General features: G+C 37.8%; 1 protein-coding gene across 7 annotated transcripts in view; it reads left to right on the forward strand.

The window, feature by feature from the left end:
• STK4 (serine/threonine kinase 4) overlaps positions 1–20,177 on the forward strand; it is a 113,222-nt gene that overhangs the window by 16,295 nt on the left and 76,750 nt on the right. For all 7 annotated transcript variants that reach the window (XM_054466795.2, XM_054466800.2, XM_063659029.1 and 4 more), the window contains 5 exons: positions 4,370–4,534; positions 12,316–12,483; positions 14,397–14,534; positions 17,621–17,749; positions 18,400–18,586. In XM_054466795.2, coding sequence (XP_054322770.1) covers positions 4,370–4,534; positions 12,316–12,483; positions 14,397–14,534; positions 17,621–17,749; positions 18,400–18,586 — 787 coding nt within the window. The remainder of the gene's footprint in view (positions 1–4,369; positions 4,535–12,315; positions 12,484–14,396; positions 14,535–17,620; positions 17,750–18,399; positions 18,587–20,177) is intronic.

Here is a 20,177-nt window from a genome sequence, read left to right on the forward strand (position 1 = left end):
AGGCCTGAAGGATCTAATAGTAAATAAAACAGATGACAACTCTGCTGTCATGGTAGTGTACTTTGGAATAGGGCAACAAAAGCAAGTTAATGGTAACTATTAACAGAAAAGATATAATAATGATATATACTATGAGGAAAATGAATGAGGATGAAGTGATGTTAAAGTTGTGGAGACTGGTGGGCTATTTTAGAGTAGATAGTTGAGGAAGGTCACTCAGAAGTGGTGATGTTTACAGGAAGACTCAAATGACAAAAAGGAGGTAAGAGTCCTGAAGGAACATTGTAGGTGGGCAGTAACCAATGCAAAGACCTTGAGGCTGGAATGAGTTTGGCATGTCTGAGTGTTAGAAGGGCTACCATGACTAGAAGGGAATAGGCAAAGGAGAAGCTGTAGGAGATGAGGTTTGACAGGTGGGCAGGGCTAGATTGTATTGGATATTGTAGGTCATGGGAATGAGTTTGAATTTTATCCCAGGTACGATAGGAAACCATTGCTGGATTCTAAGCAAGTGAGCGAGCCATCTGATGTATGTTTTAGAAAGATAACTCTGGGACTGGGTGTGGTACCTCATGCCTGTAATCCCAGCACTTGGGGAGGCTGAGGTGGAGGATTGTTCAAGGTCAGCCTGGGCAACATAGTGAGACCTCGTCTCTACAAAAGAAAAAAGAAAAACAAAATTAGTCAAGTGTGGTGTCATGCGCCTGTAGTCCCAGCTAACTTTTGGGGTGTGATGGGGGTTGAAGTGGGAGGATTGCTTGAGCCCAGGAGGTTAAGGCTGCTGTGAGCTGTGATTGCACCACTGCACTGCAGCCTGGGCAGCAGAGCAAGACTCTTTCAAAAAATAAAAAAGATAACTCTGACTTCTGGGTAGATTGTGGGTGGATAAGAGGAGAAGCAGGGAAAATCTTAGCCTGTAGTTTTTTTGTCTTAATAAGAAAAATAAGAATAATAATATCTGTATTACATATTTGCAAAGTTGGGAAAATTAATTTAAATATGTAAAAGTACTTTGTAAATTGTGAGGTGCTACACAAATTATAAGGTGAGGGTGTTTTAAACCTGAGTTATAACTTTTGTATTATTCATATACTATCTTCTTAATTTACATTATTCAGAATTAGTGTGTTTGCTTAATCAAATAGCAAGTTCTTTAGGAATAATATCCCAACATAAGATATATGTAAAGAAGTTCCAAAACTGGAATAATTTATTGAATTAAACATCGGATTTCAGGGCTTCTTATATGCAGCATTAAGTCAATTTATTTCAGGTATTTTAAACTGGTCCAAAATTAATTTTGATGGCAATTTTGGTTTTTTTTTTTTGCCATTGTAATAGTAGGTTATTATATTTATGTAAAATTTTAACTTAATTACTAAGTGCTGGTTTTTTTTTTTTTTTTTTTTTGAGACAGAGTCTCCTCACTCTGTTGCCCAGGCTGGAGTGCAGTGGTATGATCTCGGCTCAATGCAAGCTCCGCCTCCCAGGTTCATGCCATTCTCCTGCCTCAGCCTCCCTAGTAGCTGTAGTCCCTAGTACAGGCGCCTGCCACCACGCCTGGCTAATTTTTTTTGTATTTTTAGTAGAGACGGGTTTTCACCATGTTAGCCAGGATGGTCTCGATTTCCTGACCTCGTGATCTGCCTGCCTCGGCCTCCCAAAGTGCTAGGATTACAGGCGTGAGCCACCGTTCCCGGCCTAAGTGCTGATTTTTAATTACTACGCGTTATTTTGCCAAATGTTATAACTCTGCCCTGTCCACCATGATATCCACTAGCCACATGTGGTTATTAAGGACTTAAAATGTGGCTAGTCTGAACTGAGATATGCTGTAAATATAAATTATACACCAGAGTTTGAAGAATTATTGCCAAAAAAATTGTAAACAAAAATCTTTGATTTTTTCATATTGATGACATGGTGGAGTGATAATATTTTGGATAAATATGGTTAAGTAAAGCAGATTATCAAAATTAATTCTTTCTTTCTTTTTTTTTTTTTTTTTTTTTTTAAAGATAGAATCTTGCTTTGTTGCCCAGGCTAGAGTGCAGTGGTGTGATCATAGGTCACTGTATGTTGGAACTGCTGGGCTCAAGTGATCCTCCTGCCTCAGCCTCCTGAGTAGCTGGGATTACAGCACCAGCCACTGTGTCTGCTTGTTTCCTTTTTCAATGTGGCTACTAGAAAATTAAAAATTATATTTGTGGTTCCCATTATATTTCTATTAGGCAGTGCTACTTCAACTGATTAACTTAACTGGCTAGCATAAAGAGGTGGCAAGTCAAGTCATGAGCTTTGTTCTCTTCCACTGTAGAAGGTACCCCAGACTCTAGCCTACTACCTTGCCAATAGTGTTTGCCTGGACTTTAGTGAAAGCTTTATCATTTCTCTCTGACCTTTGGCATAAATGACTTAACTTGTCTGTGCCTCAGCTTCATTATATATAAAATGATGATGATAATAATAGTTCCTCTACCTCATTTAGTTGTTATAAGGATGAAATGAGATTACAAACATAGTGCTTAGCATAGATTAAACACTTAGTAATGGTTAGCCTTTATTTATTTATTTATTTATTTTTGAGACAGTCTGGCTGTGTCACTCAGGTTGGAGTGCACACGATCTCAGCTCACTGCAACCTCCGCCTCCCAGGTTCAAGTGATTCTCCTGCTTCAGCCTCCTGAGTAGCTGGATTACAGGCACCTGCCACCACGCCCCGCTAATTTTTGTATTTTTAGTAGAGACAGGGTTTTGCCATGTTGGCCAGGCTGGTCTTGAACTCCTGGCCTCAAGTCATCTGTCCGCCTTGGCCTCCCAAAGTGCTGAGATTACAGGCATGTGCCACTGTGCTTGACTTTTTTTCATATTATTAGCATAGTACCTGGTGCATATTAAATATTGATTGATAATATCAAAGGTGTTAAATTATGACATCTTATATTAATTGATTTTCATGACACTCTTAAAGAAAAGTTGTATTCCTATTTTATAGATTGGGAAACAGGCTAAGAGAAGGTCAGTAACTTGCTTAAGTCACATGAAAGTAGAGCCAAGAGTAAAAGCTACATCTTCCTAGTCCCAAATCCTACAGTTTTTGCACCAGAGCACACTCCATTTCACATCTGAGTTGTTTGTCAGAAGGGGAACTGTGTAACAGTTTGTTGATAGATTGAGTTTGTTTAGGACTGGTGTTGGGTCTGCAGAAAGTCTATATTGGACAGATCAGATATTCTACACTAGTTTCTAGCATTCTCACTTTCATTTATTTATCATCGTTCAACAGATATTTTTTTCAGTGCCTACTGTGTGCCAGGTGGCTTTATTGGTATTAGGGAAACAAAAGTAAACAAATCAGACATTTTTAGGAGCTTGTGTTTCTAACAGGGATGATATCACATACATAGATAAATAATGGGTAATATGTCAGATGGTAGTATACTGCAGTGACAAGGTAATTTAAGGGAATAGAGTATGAGCTAGAAATGGAGTAAGAAAGCCCTCTCCATTTTCTGAGGAGGTGATATTTGGGCAGATTACAAACTGAGGAAGCAAACTGGATAGACATCAGGATGAAGAGAATAGGCAGTTGAAAAGTCCCAGAAAGGGGAGTGTGCTTAGAGTGTTTGAGGAACAGCAAGGAAGCAAGCCCTTGCTGAAACAGATTGAGCAAGGTAGAAAGTGGTAGAAGATGAAGTTAAAGAGGTAGCTGGGAGCCAGATCATGTAAAGCCTTGGTAAGGACTGACTTTTATTTTAAGTGAGTTAGGAAGACATTGGTAGGTTTTGACTCTGGCTTACATTTTAATTATAGCTTCTGTGTGGAAAATACATTGTAGAGTGTCAAGAGCAGAAGCAAAGAAGCCAGTCAGGAGATTATGAGAATAGTGCGAGCAGGACACGATGGTGACTTGGACCATGGTGATTACAGAGGGTGTATTTGGATATACAGTATTTTGAAGATAGAGAAAAGTCAAGGATGACTTCAAGGTTTTTGACCAGAGCAACTGAAAGAATAAAGTTTCTTTTTACTGAGAGAGGGAGGACTGTGGGAGAAGCAGAGTAGGTTGGATGGATCAGAGGGAGAGGGGTAAGGTGATAGACATGGAGTTTGATTTTGACATGTTATGCTTATGATGCTGGCTAGGTATTCTAGTTGGAGATACATAAATCTGATTGAGGGGAGATCTGGTATGGAAATATAGCCTTGGGAGTGGTCAGTGTATCTATGGTATAAGCAGTCAAATGCTGTTCACAGGTTGAATAAGATCTGTTTATATTAAAGAAAGGTGTTTGGATCTGATTTTTTCTCCTTTGTCTAATGTGCTGATGTAAACTGATAAAATTTGAACTTCTTATTCTTTTTTCAGTTAACAGAAGATGAAATAGCTACAATATTACAATCAACTCTTAAGGGACTTGAATACCTTCATTTTATGAGAAAAATACACCGAGATATCAAAGCAGGAAATATTTTGCTAAATACAGAAGGACATGCAAAACTTGCAGATTTTGGGGTAGCAGGTCAACTTACAGTAAGTAAAAATATTACTTGTATTGATAATTTTCAGTTCTGTCCTGAGAAGCAGTTCCTTTTATTTACCTATTTTTAAAATATAATACTTGACTTAACTGTATTAGTAAAAAAATCACAGAATCTGCCAATAGGTTACGAAAGAGCTGGTCAGTGGGTTATTTTAGATCTTTTCCTGGGGTTCAGGTCACATAGCTTAACTTTGTTTAACTTTTATAAAGATGAAAAGTAAAACAAGAAATGATAGATTACTCTAGTGCACTACATCAACATATTTATAAAAGGAAGAAAAATTAAGTCCAAACTACCTTCCTTGACTAAGACATAACATCATCTCATTCAACTTCCAGGTAGTACTTGGCAGTTACTGTACTGAAAACACTCTCTTCGTTTGAGTCCAGGATACAGTCTCTTGATTCTTCTCCTGCCTAACTAGTGCATGGAAGTGAAAAAAGAAAAAAAAAAAAAACGTGTTTTCAAAATAGGAAGTCTAGAATTATTTGATTCTATAAAATACATAAGTATATATGAAAGTATATATAGAAAAATAGAAACAGTTCTAGGCAGGTATACTCTAAAATTTGCAAAAATATTACATATCAAGTGGTTTTCTTGGGTTGTAGAATGAATATGTATAGTGTGTGTTTAGAACTGGTGTTATGTACAGTTTTTATTTATTTATTTATTTTTATTATAAGTCTGCCTGGGACATGTTAGGGAGCCTCAGGTATTGTAACAACACAGAAATTGCTTTGATGTTTAAAATAAATCAGAACCTTATTCAGTATTATGATTTGTGGGCTCTCCAAAAGGTTTCGTTGTTAACACACAAGTAAACAGTACCAGACGATATTACTTAAACCACAGTCTTAGTCAGGAAACCAAACTGAAAAAACACACCCTCTGATGGTCTATAAAATAATATAATATTGGCCGGGTGCAGTGGCTCATGCCTGTAATCCCAGCACTTTGGGAGGCTAAGGTGGGAGGATGATTTGAGGTTAGGAGTTCGAGACCAGCCTGGCCAACATGGTGAAACCCCGTCTTCACTAAAAATACAAATATTAACCGGACCTGGTAGCTCACGCCTGTAATCTCAGCTACTTGGGAGGCTGAACCTGGGAGATTGCGCCATTGCACTCTGCACTCCAGCCTGGGCAACAGAGTGAGACTCCATCTCAAAAAAAAAAAAATGTGTATGTATGTATGTGTGTGTATATATATATATATATATATATATATATATATATATATATGAGTATCCATTCCATTTAGTAATAATTTTAGTAATTGATTGATCACCCAATAATGACTTACAGTGTTCTTATTGCTGTAATGCCTGCCTTGGCAGAATTTTTCTCCCCTTTTAATGTGTACAATTCAGTGTTTAATATATTCACAAAATTGTGCAACTATTACCAATGTCTAATTCCAGAACATTTTCATCATCCTCAAAATAAACTGTACCCTTTAGCTGTTAGTCCCCATTCTCCTCCCAGCCCTTGACAACCACTAATCTACTTTCTGTCACTATAGATTCGCCTATTCTGAATATTTCATATAAATAGAATCATACACAATGTGCCCTTTTGTTTCTGGCTTCTTTTGTTTAACATGTTTTCGAGTTCATCCGTTTGTAACACGCATCAATTCTTCATTCCTTTTTATTGCTCAGTAATATTCCATCGTGACTGTAACACATTTTGTTTACTTATTCATTGGTTGAATATTTAGATAATTTCTGCTTTTTGGCTGTTAGGAATAATGCTACTGTGAAATTTGTGTACAGGTGAACTTTTGTTTTCATATGATACACAGAGTTGTTGGGTCGCATGGTAACTCTGTGTTTAATTTTTTAAGGAACTGCCAAACTGTTTTCCAAAGTGGCTCACCATTTTGTGTTCCCTGCTGATGTATGAGAATTCCAACTTCTCTGCATCCTCGCCAACATTTTCTTTTTTGTGTTTTTGATTATAACCATCCTAGTGAGTATGAGGTAGTATCTGTTTGTGGTCTTGATTTGCATTTTACTAATGACTAGTGATGTTGACTGTCATTTTTTCTGCTTACTGGACATTTGTGTGTCTTTGGGAAAATGTCTTTTTAAATCTTTTGCACATTTTTAATTGGGTTATTTACCTTGTTATTGTTGAATTGTAAGAGTTCTTTATATATTTTAGATATAAGTCTCTTATGTACATGATTTGCAAATATTTTCTCTCATTCTGTGGGTTGTCTTGAAGGTGTCCTTTGATATACAAAATTTTTAAATTTTGGTCGTGTCTAGTTTCTTTTTTCTTTTCTTGCTTGTGCTTCTGGTGTCACATCTAAGAAATCATTAGCTAAGGCAGGGTCATAGAGATTTACTCCTATGATTTCTTTGAAGTGTTTAATAGTTCTAGCTCTTATATTTAGACCTGTAATCTGTTTTGAGTTAGTTTTCATGGTGTGAGATAGGCATCCAATTTCATTCTTTTACATGTTGATATGTAGTTGTTCCAACATTTGTTGAAAAGACTGTTTTTTCTTGAAATGTATGAATTTATTTCTGTGCCTTCGGTTCATACAGTTGAAATGTGTGAGTTTATTTCTATGCCTTCAATTCTATTCCATTGACCTACATGTCTGTCCTTGCACCAGTTCTATGCTGTCTTGATTACTGTAAGTTTGAAGGAAGTTTTGAAATTGGTTAAGTGTGAGTGTTCCAACTTTGTCTTTCTATTTCAAGATTGTTTTGGCTATTCTGGGTCCCTTGTATTTCCACATAAATTTTAGAATCAGCTTGTCAATTTCTGCAGAAAAGGCCATTGGGATTTTGGTAGACATTATTTTGAATCTTAAATCAGCTTGAAAATACTGCCATTTTGGCAATATTGTCTTCCGATCTATGAACATAAGCTGTCTTTCCACTTATTTAGATTTTCTTTAATTCTTTTAGCAATGTTTTATAATTTGCAGTGTACAAGTTTTGCATGTATTTGGTTAAATTCATTCCTAAGTAGTTTGTACTTTTTGATGCTATTTTAAATGGATTTGCCTTATTTTCAGATTGTTCATTGCTAGTGTAACATACAATTGATTTTTTATATTATCTTGTGTCCTGGCGCCTTGCTGGACTTGTTTTTTTTGGTTTTTTTTTTTAATTAACTGTGACCATGTATGTTGTTTTGTTAAAAAAAAAAAATGAGATTTTTTTTCCTTCACTAAAATAAACTGAAACTGTAGTATAAGATGATCTGACTCGGCTGTTTGGTTGTGAAACCTCCAGTACTACTAAGTTTAGGCCCCTCTCCAGTCTCTTGTCTAGAGGCTGTAGGCCTTGTTGGCAGCCTTCTGAGAAGTGGTGGCGGTGGTAGCAGTGGGGATTGTTAGCATGTTAATGCTCATTTAATGTTCCTGATTCACAGCACCACCCACACTCTCTATAGTCTAGAGATCCTTGATTTCACTCCCCAGAGAGTACACCTCCAGTCTAATGCCAGGGTGGGGCGAGGGAAGCCTACTAGTTGCTTGATGGGAGAGGAGGGTTTAGGGTGCTTAGCTGCTTCTTAACTCTTTCAACCCAGGCTTCCTATTTGGATGTCCATTTTCGCCCCTCTTTTCTCTACCTGATGCCACCAATTTCTAAGCCTTTTGGAAGGGTTGGTGTTAAAATCAGGTTGTTTCCTAGTTTTCCTGGTGACTGACTGAGGATTCCATCTTATAGTCTGTTCAGTTAGTTACTATTGGGCCATCTGCTCTCCAGCTTTTAAAATTTTGTGGCTGTGGTTGTTTTCCCCTTTGTTTTTTTATTCTTGTAGATTTATTCTTAAAAAAACAATCCTTTTATTATCTTTTTGAGTGAGTTTTGAGAGATAGTGAAAGTAAAATGTATTTGCTCAAACTGTCATCTTTGCTCAAGACTCTGTAATATTATTTCTGGTGGCAACATGGGTATTTCATTGTATGGATATAACATGATTTATTTAACTCTTTCCCTACAGTTGGATGTTGGGTGCCCATTAAGGTTGCTTAGAGTTTTCCCACCACTGTAAACATAAACTCTGTGATTAACATTCTTGCAACTAAATTTTTCAGCATTTCCTTGAGTAAATCCTTAGGATAATTTATTTACATTGGAATCTGGGTCAGAAAATATGTGAATGTATATTGGCAAAGCACTTTTGATGCATAGTGCTGAATTTCTTCTAGAAGTGAACAATTTCAGTTTCCAACTTCAGTATATAAATGTGCTCTTTTCCCCTCATATTTGCTAATGCTGAATGGGCAGTAACTTGTATCTTCCCTGCTATTTCTCAAAGCAGTTCACATATTTTTGCATTTGATTATTGGCCATTTATAACAATTCGTTTGTAAATGTTCATTTTTGTGTGTGTCAGTTTTCCTAATTGAATGTTGTACCTTTTTTTTTTTTGGGAGACAGGGTCTTGCTCTGTCACCCAGCCTGGAATGTAGTGGCACAATCATGGCTCACTGCAGCCTCAACCACCAGGCTCAGGTGATCCCCCCACCTTGGCCTCCTGGGTAGCTGGGACTACAGACGCACACCACCACCCCCAGCTAATTTTTAGTAGTTTTTGTAGAGACATAGTTTCACCATGTTGCCCAGGCTGGTCTCAAACTCCTGAGCTCAAGCAATCTGCCCCGCTTGGCGTGCCAAAGTGCTGGGATTACAGGTTTGAGCCATTGTGCCTGGCTGAGTGTTCCATCTTTTAAATAAATCTGTTAAAAAAGATAAACTAAAAAAATTTATGTTAAAATTGTTACTCCTTTTTTGTATATGCTGAAATATCTTCTAGTTTACTAGTTGTCTTTTAATTTTGATTATGGCTTTTTAAAAAAATACTACATAAGTTTCCAAATTTTATATAGAGAAATCCATCTACCTTTTATCTTATGGTTTCTGCCTTTAATGTCATGCTTAAAAAACCCTTTTCTCCTTAACATTATAGAATGGTTAATCTGTGTTTCTTTATTTTTTATTATTTTATTTTATTTGAGACAAGGTCTTGCCCTGGCACCCAGGCTGGAGTACAGTGGCATGATCATGGCTCATTGTGGTCTCAAACTCCTGGGCTCAAGCAATCCTTTTGCTTCAGGCTCCCAAGTAGCTAGGACTACAGGTGTGTTCCACTTCGCCTAGTTAAAGTTTTAACATTTTTTGTAGAGATAGGCTCTCACTATTTTACCCAGGCTGGTCTGGAACTCCTGCCTCTGCCTCCCAAAGTATTGGGATTAGAGGTATAAGCCAGCACACCTGCTCTGTTGCTCAGGCTGGAGTGCAGTGGCATGATCATAGCTCACTGTAATCTTGAACTTCTGGGCTCAAGTGATCCTCCCACCTTAGCCTCCCAAGTAGCTTGGACTACAGGCGTGTGCCACTATGCCTGGGCTAATGTACTTTTTTTTTTTTTTTTTTTTGAGACAGTCTCGCTCTGTCACCCAGGCTAGAGGACAGTAGCACAGTCTTGGCTCACTGTAACCTTCGCCTCCCGGGTTCAAGTGATTCTCGTGCTTCAGCCTCCCGAGTAGCTGGGATTACAGGTGCCTACTACCACACCCGGCTGATTTTTTGTACTTTTAGTAGAGATGGGATTTCGCTATGTTTCCCAGGCTGGTTTCGAACTCCTGAGCTCAGGCAATCTGCCCACCTCTGCCTCCCAAAGTGCTGGGATTATAGGCATGAGCCACCGTGCCTGGCTGTCTAATGTACTTTTTAAAAGTATTCTTTGGGCTTTGTTTTTTATGTTTAAAATTTCAACTTATTTGAACTTATTTTGGTGAAAGTATAAGGTAGGCATTTAAGTGTAGAGTTCTACAAATGACTAACTAGATTCCCAGTGCTTTTTTTTTTCATAATCTATTCTTTGCTTGCTGATTTTAAATGACATTTTAATCATAAATCATATATATGTGGTATATATAACAGGTTATTATATATATACATGATATATATGTACACACACACACATACATATACACATATGCCATAGTCAACTTCTGGACTTTATATTTTTTATTGCTATGCTATTGTACTAATATAACTTTATAATACAAATCTAAGTGGGGTTAGTGTACACTCATTGCTCTTATTAATTTTCAAAAACTTTCTGGCTATCCAAGTAACCATTTCTAATTGAAAGAATCCAGTGAAAACAATTTTGACTAGCACCATTTGAAAACACCCTTGCAAATTTGAAGTTTCAGAGCTAAGGAAATGACTAAGCAGCAAGTTAGTTCCTGTGTTAGTTTTTTACGTAGGACTGACAATGAGATTGATTTAAATGACCTGTCATTTGCTTCTGACTGGCATAACCTAAATCACAGGCATTTCAGAAGGAATATCAGTGATGATGATCGGAAGTCCTTTTTCGTATTTAGTTCTGTTTAAAAATTCTTCATTTGTTGGGCATTGTGGCTTATGCCTGTAATCCCAGCACTTTGGGAGATCGAGGCAGGTGGATCACCTGAGGTCAGGAGTTCGAGACCAGCCTGGCCAATGTGGCAAGACCTTGTCTCTACTAAAAATACAAAAATTAGTCGGGCATGGTGGTGGGCGCCTGTAATCACAGCTACTTGGGAGGCTGAGTCAGGAGAGTCGCTTGAACCCTGGGGGCAGAGGTTGCAGTGAGCCGAGATTGTGCCTCTTCCAGCCTGGGCAGAAGATCAAAACTCTTTCTCAAAAAAAAAAAAAAAATCCTTCTTTTGCTAAAGCATAGGAACTGTAAGGAGGTTCTCTTTTAGTAGTGCCATGCCATCTTGAGAAAGTATGCAAGTGGTTATTTGCCGTAATGTGTACTCTATCCACATAGTCTTCTTTAGGTCACAAACTAAGATATTTTGTATATTATTTTTTATATATCAAGTTTTAAATTTTTTTATTGCACATGTATGCTCATATAAACCTTCAGAATGTTACAGATGTATACAGGATAGACAGTAAAAATCTTTAGTGGTTCTGCCTACTAGATATAATTAATAGTTTGGTGTGTATTACTCCAGATTTTTTTGTGCTATGATATAACAACATTTCTTATTATTGGTTATTGTTTTATTATTGTTATGATTATTATTATATGTATTTTCCTTTTACAAAAACAGAGCTATATTATATTTACTTGTACAACTTTTTTTTGCTTTGTAATATATGTTGTGCATTTTTTTCATGCTAGGAAAAGGTGTATATCTTCATTTTTTTTCTTTTTAATGTGGTGTTTCAGTATATGGTTATTTATTATATTTAACTTACTATCTTTTGATGATTATTTGAGTTGTTTCCTTTTCCTCTTCATCTCCCCCATTACAGACATTTCTACAATCTTTGTGCATATAGTTTAAGACACTTAAACATAAGATAGATTTCAAGAAAAGATTTGGATCAAAGGATATGAATATTTAAAAGTTGAATAAATATTGCCAACTTATGTATTAAAATGTACCAATTTATACTACAGTAGCATTTTATTTCAGTGCCTGATTTTCTATGCTATTATCAGCATTAATTATTAATTTAAAATTTTTTGTCAATCTTAGTTTGTGTTTTAATAAATGATTGAGAATCTTTTTGTGTTTCTTTGTCATTTGAATTTCTTCTGTGCCTGCTTGATCATGCTCAGAGTATGGTTTTTATATGTATTTCAAGTACAAGGCATTTTTTTATTGTTGGAAAAGCCTCTTTTTTTCAGTAGTTTTTTTTTTCTTCTTTTTTTTTCTATAGACTTCCTCTGTAGACATCTCAGTAGTTGTAAGCTTAGTGTCAGTCTCTCTCCCTTTCTATTTTAGGATACCATGGCCAAGCGGAATACAGTGATAGGAACACCATTTTGGATGGCTCCAGAAGTGATTCAGGAAATTGGATACAACTGTGTAGCAGATATCTGGTCCCTGGGAATAACTGCCATAGAAATGGCTGAAGGAAAGCCCCCTTATGCCGATATCCATCCAATGAGGGTAAGGAAGTGGACAGAAAGCCAGTGGGGTAGTTAGTTACTGATCATCATTAAAAAGTTAAGTTCAAGCCGGGTGTTGTGACTCACACCTGTAATCCCAGCACTTTGGGAGGCTGAGGTGGATGGATCACCAGAGGTCAGGAGTTTGAGACCGGCCTGGCCAACATGGCGAAACCCTATCTCTACTAAAAATACAAAAATTAGCTGGGCATGGTGGCGCGTGCCTGTGATCCCAGCTGCTTGGGAGGCTGAGGCATGAGAATTGCTTGAACTCCAGAGGCAGAGGTTGCAGTGAGCCGAGATCGTGACACTGTACTCTAGCCTAGGAGAGAGAGTGAGACTCCGTCTCAAAAAAAAAAAAAAAAAAGTTTGTTCAATGGCTTACTTGATTAGGTTGCAAAGAATAAATGAATTATGTGTAATTCGTAAGTGTCACTACAGATGATACACCTCTACTGACTCTAGTTGTAGTCATTAATTAATTTAAGTGTGTTCCACACCTCTCCATTCCAGAGGTTGTGTATTGATAGCCCTCTGGCAGGACATAGGCCATAGAAATGTTTAGTTTGATTTGTGCTACTCTCTGTCTCTCTCACATACTCACTTTGAATAGTTTAGACAACCACATTTAAACATGTCAACATTCACTAGAGCTGAGTAGTGGTTGTCTCCTTTATACAGAGTATGAACTTTCTACTTTATCAGTCTCCATGATTCCCTGTTGTGTCACCAAGTATTAGCTGCCACTTATTACAGTATTTCTCTAATGTTTTTCTTATAATAGTGTTAAGAAGAAAGCAAACTGTATTTTTGAACTCATGTCACTGAAACCCAGCCTTGTTCATTTTTTGTCTTTCTTCTGCCTGGCTCCTATAGGTGTTTGAATTTGTAAGTTTTGGTTTGTAGATCCCCACATCCTCTTCATCTGGAGGCCGTGTACTCTCCAGCCTCTATCTCCTTTTAGAATGTTAAGGGCCCATAGAATGCATCTCCAGTGAAGCTCTTCCAGTGCTCACACCCTAAGCAGTTCCCAGGCTTAACTGTCCCAGAACCCTTCATCACAGCACTGTTGTAATACACCCCCCCGCCAACCCTGCCTTCCTCAGGGGCTCTGTGGTCCTCTCCATCCTTCCTTACCCCAGCTCTTCCTTTTCTCTGATTAATTAATTCTCCTATTAAAAGACTTATAAAAATTCATGTTCCCAAGGTAAGTCCTCCCTCTTTTTTGGGAGAAGGAGTGAGGAGATTTACTAGTTACAATTATAGATTTAAAGAATATAATTTAAGCTGCTTATTTGTATAGTGTTTTACTTTTCAAAAAACATGGCTTTTTAAAAATTGGAAATTTAATAAATAATAGTCTTATTTTTGGACATAGTAGAATGTAACTGCAACATAGTGGGCCAATTTTTAATTTTTCCCCCTCACACATACGTTGATTTAGCTTAGTTTGGAAGTTAATGACCCCATTGTGATTTTTGGGACTTCTGGTTGATGACCTTATTGTGTAGTTGCTGCTGACCATTTGGGGGTGGTAATAAGTTTTAAGAGGCAGGGAAACTTAACTGTGGGGCCAAGGTTATCTTTAGGATGTAGGTACTCTTAGGTCTCGCCTTTCTACTTTGAAAGGCAATGTACTGTGGTTACCAAAATAATAATAATAAAAAAGCTTGATTGATGTTGTGAGGTTTAGGGAACAAGACCCATATATGAGAGAGGGAAAAGGAGAGAGGGAGATATATCAGGCCCTTTAACCATCAGATGCTTAGACTTTTGTTGGAATTTGGGTGAGCTTCTCAGTGGATAAGTGAAAAATCATTTACTAAGCTTCAAATGTAATTCCAGATGTATTTTTTATTGGAGCATTACTTTTATTTTACCAGATCTTTTTGTTTGTTTGTTTGTTCTCACCAGGCAATCTTCATGATTCCTACAAATCCTCCTCCCACATTCCGAAAACCAGAGCTATGGTCAGATAACTTTACAGATTTTGTGAAACAGTGTCTTGTAAAGAGCCCTGAGCAGAGAGCCACAGCCACTCAGCTCCTGCAGGTATGAATCACCCTGTGATGCCATCTCGCTCCATTTTATTTACATGCTGATCAAAAGATGCCATGAGGTCACCTACGTGGAGATAGTAAAGAAGTATAAGGCAGGCTGGGTGCAGTGGCTCACGCCTGTAATCTTAGCACTTCGGGAGGCTGAGGCAGGTATATTGCTTGAGCCCAGGAGTTTGAGGCCAGCCAGCATGGTGAAACCATGTCGCTACAAAAAGAATGCAAAAAATTAGCCAGGTGTGGTGGCGCGTGCCTGTAGTTCCAGCTACCTGGAAGGCTGAGGTGGGAGGTGGGAGGATCTCTTGATCCCAGGAGGTTGAGGCCGCAGTGAGGCATGATTGCGCTGCTGCATTCCAGCCTGAGCAACAGAGTGAGACGCTATCTCAAAAAACAAAGTAAAAGAAGTTTAAGACATTCTCCACCTCTAGGGAGGTTTGAATCTATTTGAGTAGAAAAGAATGTTAAATCATCGAACAAGACAATAATGCAAAAAAATACAGGGCAGTATGGGATTAGAGAAAGGGAACTGACATTTAGTGAGTACCTGCTGTGAGCCACATACTTTGCACATGTGCCATTTAATCATCACATAGACCCTGTGAAGGGTGGGTATTATTTCAGTTTTATAGATGAAAAAATGGAAGCTTAGGGAGGTTTACTCATTTCGGGTCACTCAGCTGGTAAATAGCACAGTCAGTATTAGAACTTGAGTCTTTTTTATTCCAAAGCAGGGGTACCATCAAGTCTACCTGAGTCTGACAAAGAATTAAGATCAGTGGTGGGTACTGTTGTAGTTCAGGGTGGGAGAAGGCCTCTTTGGACTGGAGATGCAAAAAGTGTTTTCCTGGAGGATGTAGCTTCTAGGCCTGGTCCTTGAAGGACAGGTGGCATGTGGCAGGCAGTATGCTTAGTGGTAAGGAGCTTGGATCCTGATCAGATTGCCCAGGTTTGAATCCAGGCTCCCAATTTACTAGCTTTGTGATCTTGGGCAAGTAACTTAACCTCTCTGTTCTTTCAGTTTTGTGATCTATGAAATGGATACAGTACCTGCCTCATGTGTTGTGATGATTAAATGATATAATGTGTGTTACTTTGAACAATGTTCACATGTATTGAAGACAGTATGGTATGAATGTGATAAATATCAGCTATTAGAATTGGGCTAGGCAACCATTTACAGCCATTTCAGACCCAGTGCCCCCTTTTTATAACCAATGTATATATTTAAAAACTCTCATTACTTTTCTGGTATGAAACTCACATATAATAAAACCTTTTTATGCCCATAATTTAAAAAGAATCAATATTGTCTATGATGTGATGGAGAAAAATAAAGATAATTTATAATGAAATAATATGGCTTTCAACGTGCAGATACTTCAGCCTGACCCAGTTTGCAGACATAATGAAATAGATACCTGTGCCTGGCATCATGAATGAGTTTAGATTTAAGAGCTGTAAGAAAATCAGAAACTAGCCAGGCGCAGTGGCTCATGCCTGTAATCCCAGCACTTTGGGAGGCTGAGGCAGGCGGATCACTTGAGGTCAGGAGTTCGAGACCAGCCTGGCCAACATGGTGAATCCCCATCTCTACTAAAACAATACAAAAATTAGCTGGGCGTGGTGGTGCATGCCTGTAATCCCAGCAGGAGGCTGAGACAGGAGAAGCACTTGAACCTGGGAGGCAGAGGTTACAGTGAGCTGAGATTGTGCCACTGCACTCCAGCCTGGGCAACAGAGCAAGACTCCATCTCAAAAAAAACAAAGAAAAAAAAAAAAGAAAAGAAAATCAGAAACTACGCCATTTAAGAAATACAGTAAAAAGAATGAGTGGACACTAGCATGAAACTGATGTTAAATAATAACAGGCCAGATTTATTTGTCTCTTATTACAGAAGGTGGGATATGATCTTATAGATTTTCTAGGTGGAAAGAACAAGGCAATATGATATTATTGCAAATGAGCTGGGTCTTATTTCTGAGTGGATTGCCAAATTCTTTTTCTACCTGGATGGGGTAGTGACAAAATGTTGTGGAAATGTATCTCCTGTGTTGCCATCTGACCACATTTTGAGGTATACTCTCCATCTCTGGAGTTCTTACTTGGAACTTGTATCCTTTGATGGGTGATGGAGAACAGAGAATGGATTGCCAAGAAACAATGGGGACAATATTGGAGTAAGTTTGGAAGACAACAGGCAATTCCCCAAAAAGAATTTCCATATGTAACTTTCACAGCATAGATTTCTTACCACGTGCTACAAATACAAACAATAAAAACATATGATGGTATTAGTATTAAAAACTTATAAAGCAATTTTTATTAATGAAATGCAGCAATACTCCTTTGTTTCAAGTATCTTTGGTGATTGAATAATATTTGGGTTAAAATCTGTTACATATATATGATCAGTTTTAGTATGTTTGCAGCAACTGCATTTTTGCACTAAAATCCTTTTTACCTAAATGTGTAGTTGGAAATGCTACCATAGAAAAAACAAGTCAGATGAGTAGATTTTTCAGTGATTTCTAAAGAATTTCTTTATTCCATTAAGCTCCCCTCTCTAAAATCACCTCCCAAATCACTGGCCTTTTTGCATATCTCTTGAAAACATTGTTTTAGTATTATCTACTAAAGTGTTTACACACCCTGAGACATTTGAAAAATGTGCAGAATCTGCCACAGTTCATGGTCGTACAGGACAGTTCTGTACTTTGCAAAATTGCTAGTGTCCCATGCCATTGGTGCTCACCAAACATTGTGACAGCTATAACATGTTCCCAACATGTTTACACAACTTCCTCCAGGAGATGATACTCCCTGTTGAGAATTGCTAGATTTGACAGAGAGAAATGGCATAGGCATTTCAGCCAGGCTGAAAAAGATAGGCAAAGACTGAATTTGCTCTGCTCAGAGTTATAAAGGGAGTGTGATTTAGCTGTTGTCCAAAGCACAAAGACAAAGATCAGATTCACTGATTGATTCAACACATGTTATCCAGTACCTACTGTGTTCCAGGTACTGTCTTGGCACTGTCACCATATAAACTGTCTCCAGTATTTTCTACTTTGTTCTTTAAGCACCCATTTGTCAAGAGTGCCAAAGGAGTGTCAATACTGCGAGACTTAATTAATGAAGCCATGGATGTGAAACTGAAACGCCAGGAATCCCAGCAGCGGGAAGTGGACCAGGACGATGAAGAAAACTCAGTGAGTGGCAGCCATTGCTGTGGGCCTCAGACACTGATGCTTGTTATTTTATGATTGTCAAACCAGGTAAGATGAGTAGGAGGTATTGGATCAACTTGGAGCTGGAGATGCTTCCAGCATAACTATGTCCTAACCTGGACCAACGCATGCTAGAGGGTTGTTGTATCTGTGCTTATTCTTCTCCCAGTGCTTCCTAAAACACTTTTAAATTTTACTCTTTGCCCCCCTATCTTTTACTCAATTTAACTTTTTATTTTAGAGAAAGAATGCTCAGGTGTGGGACTTGGCTTTTCATATCCTTTTGGGGAATCTGGGATCCATACTTAACATGTAGCTTTTACATTTATAGACTTCCTCACAACCCTGAGATTCCAAAGATGTTCACATGAGTTTCTTAGATCTATGTCGCAAAACTCTATTAAGCAGAGTGGAGGAAGAATTCTTTTAGGGTTAGATACACTGCTTATTATCACGTGGATAAATTTGTCTTCTTTGCTTAAATAACAGCGCTTTCATTTCTGGAAGGTGAGTTTAGGACCTGAATAAACGTTAAATCTTGAAATATTTTCACTAAGATAAGTAGTAGTTATTCAGAAAACTCAAAGACTTTTGTCAAATTAGCCCCAATTTGAGATTGTATCCTTTTACAGGAAGAGGATGAAATGGATTCTGGCACGATGGTTCGAGCAGTGGGTGAAGAGATGGGCACTGTCCGAGTAGCCAGCACCATGACTGATGGAGCCAATACTATGATTGAGCATGATGACACGTTGCCATCACAGCTGGGCACCATGGTGATCAATGCAGAGGATGAGGAAGAGGAAGGAACTATGAAAAGTAAGGCTCTGAGTAAATTCACTGACTTCTTAGACCAAGCATACATATTTCAGAGAAGACAGATTCTCATGGTTCATGCAGGCTTAGCTTTGAGTTCTTTCTTTTGTCACAACCAAAGGAGTAGAAAACTTGGAGGTTTGCGATGGGGGCAGGAGGTTTGGGGAGGGGGAAAGCTGGCCTGTGGAGTCAAAGTCAAGAAAGCATCAACAGTGAGAAAGAATTTTGCTTTTGAACCAGAACAGCCATTTTCTCATTGAATGTTGTCATTATTTTCCTTCCTTACCTTGATCTTTGGAGGCAAGCCCATGCATTGTTTTATGCATAATTCCTGTCAAGGTGTAACGACATTCTGAGTTATTTACTGTACCTACATCTTCAGTTTATTTTCATGACAGTTTGGGTCTAACCCAAGTTTACCAACACTGTCAGTCAATGAAAGATGACTGTACAAGTTGAAAAGTTCTATCCAGTTTCTTCTAGTTTAAACTCTTCTCTGCTTCTCTCCATATCTGGCTGATCCTTTTTTGCCTGTGACTAGGCCTAACATCTTGTGTTCAGCTCCTATCTTAAAGTGAAATTCTTGTGTCATTCAGTGCTCGTGGTGCTTTGTGTTTCATCCCCTAAACTCAAGATTAAGGCACTCTAGAAATCCCATGTTTGATGATATACAAATTATCAACTAAATGCCATGTACTAGATTGCCCTTCTCCTCCCCTCCTGTTTTAAAAGTAGCCAGTATGATTTATTAGTGATGTTCATTTTGCAGTAATGAGCTACTGACCTCTAGTTCTTTTCATTGACTCTGAGTACTAAATCGTCTACTTGTCTTAAGGGGTTTAATTATGTAGATGATTATAATCACTGTGTAATACAACTAGGCCAACCTGTTAGCATGTGTTGTACATGCACGTGTTAGGGAAATTGTGCCCATTTTTATTTAAAGAATTAATTTTTTCCCAAATGTGATTTTCATAATTCAAATGCTAATTCAATGAGTTGTTTATTCTTTTCAGTTTCTGAACTTGGATAGTTTTAGCATTTCTAACGAGAAACATGCATCTTTTATTATACTCATGAAGAGAACTGTTTAAAAACCTAAGCAGTCACAGTCTGAGTAACATTAAATACAATTTGTTCACAGGCAGTCTGTTGCAGGTTTTGTAATTCTCCCTTTTGGATTACAGATTTGACAGATTTGCCACTTATTTTGAGATTTTTAAAAATTCCTTATTGTTTTAGGAGTTACTTAAATTTATCATTATGGAAAATTAAAACATACATACAATTACACAGAATAATATAATGACCCCTATAGACCTATATCACTCAGCTTCAGCAATGATCAACTCACTGCCCATCTTATTTCAGCCCCACCTCACCAAAAAGCAAATAGTAAACACTTTGTAAAAGTATTCATTTTTAAGGCCATAAAAAGCAGTGAGAGGAGTAAGGGGAAAAAAAGATTCTTAGGGTAATGCAGGCTTCAAAGTCCTGATTTATAGGACATGCTATGACATCAGTGGTATTTTGGGCAAGATTTTTTTTTTTCTGATAATAACTCTAGAAACTAGTAAAATGAATTAATTCAAAG

This window comes from Pongo pygmaeus, chromosome 21 (assembly GCF_028885625.2).
Source record: "Pongo pygmaeus isolate AG05252 chromosome 21, NHGRI_mPonPyg2-v2.0_pri, whole genome shotgun sequence".
NCBI classification, from domain to species: Eukaryota; Metazoa; Chordata; class Mammalia; order Primates; family Hominidae; genus Pongo; species Pongo pygmaeus.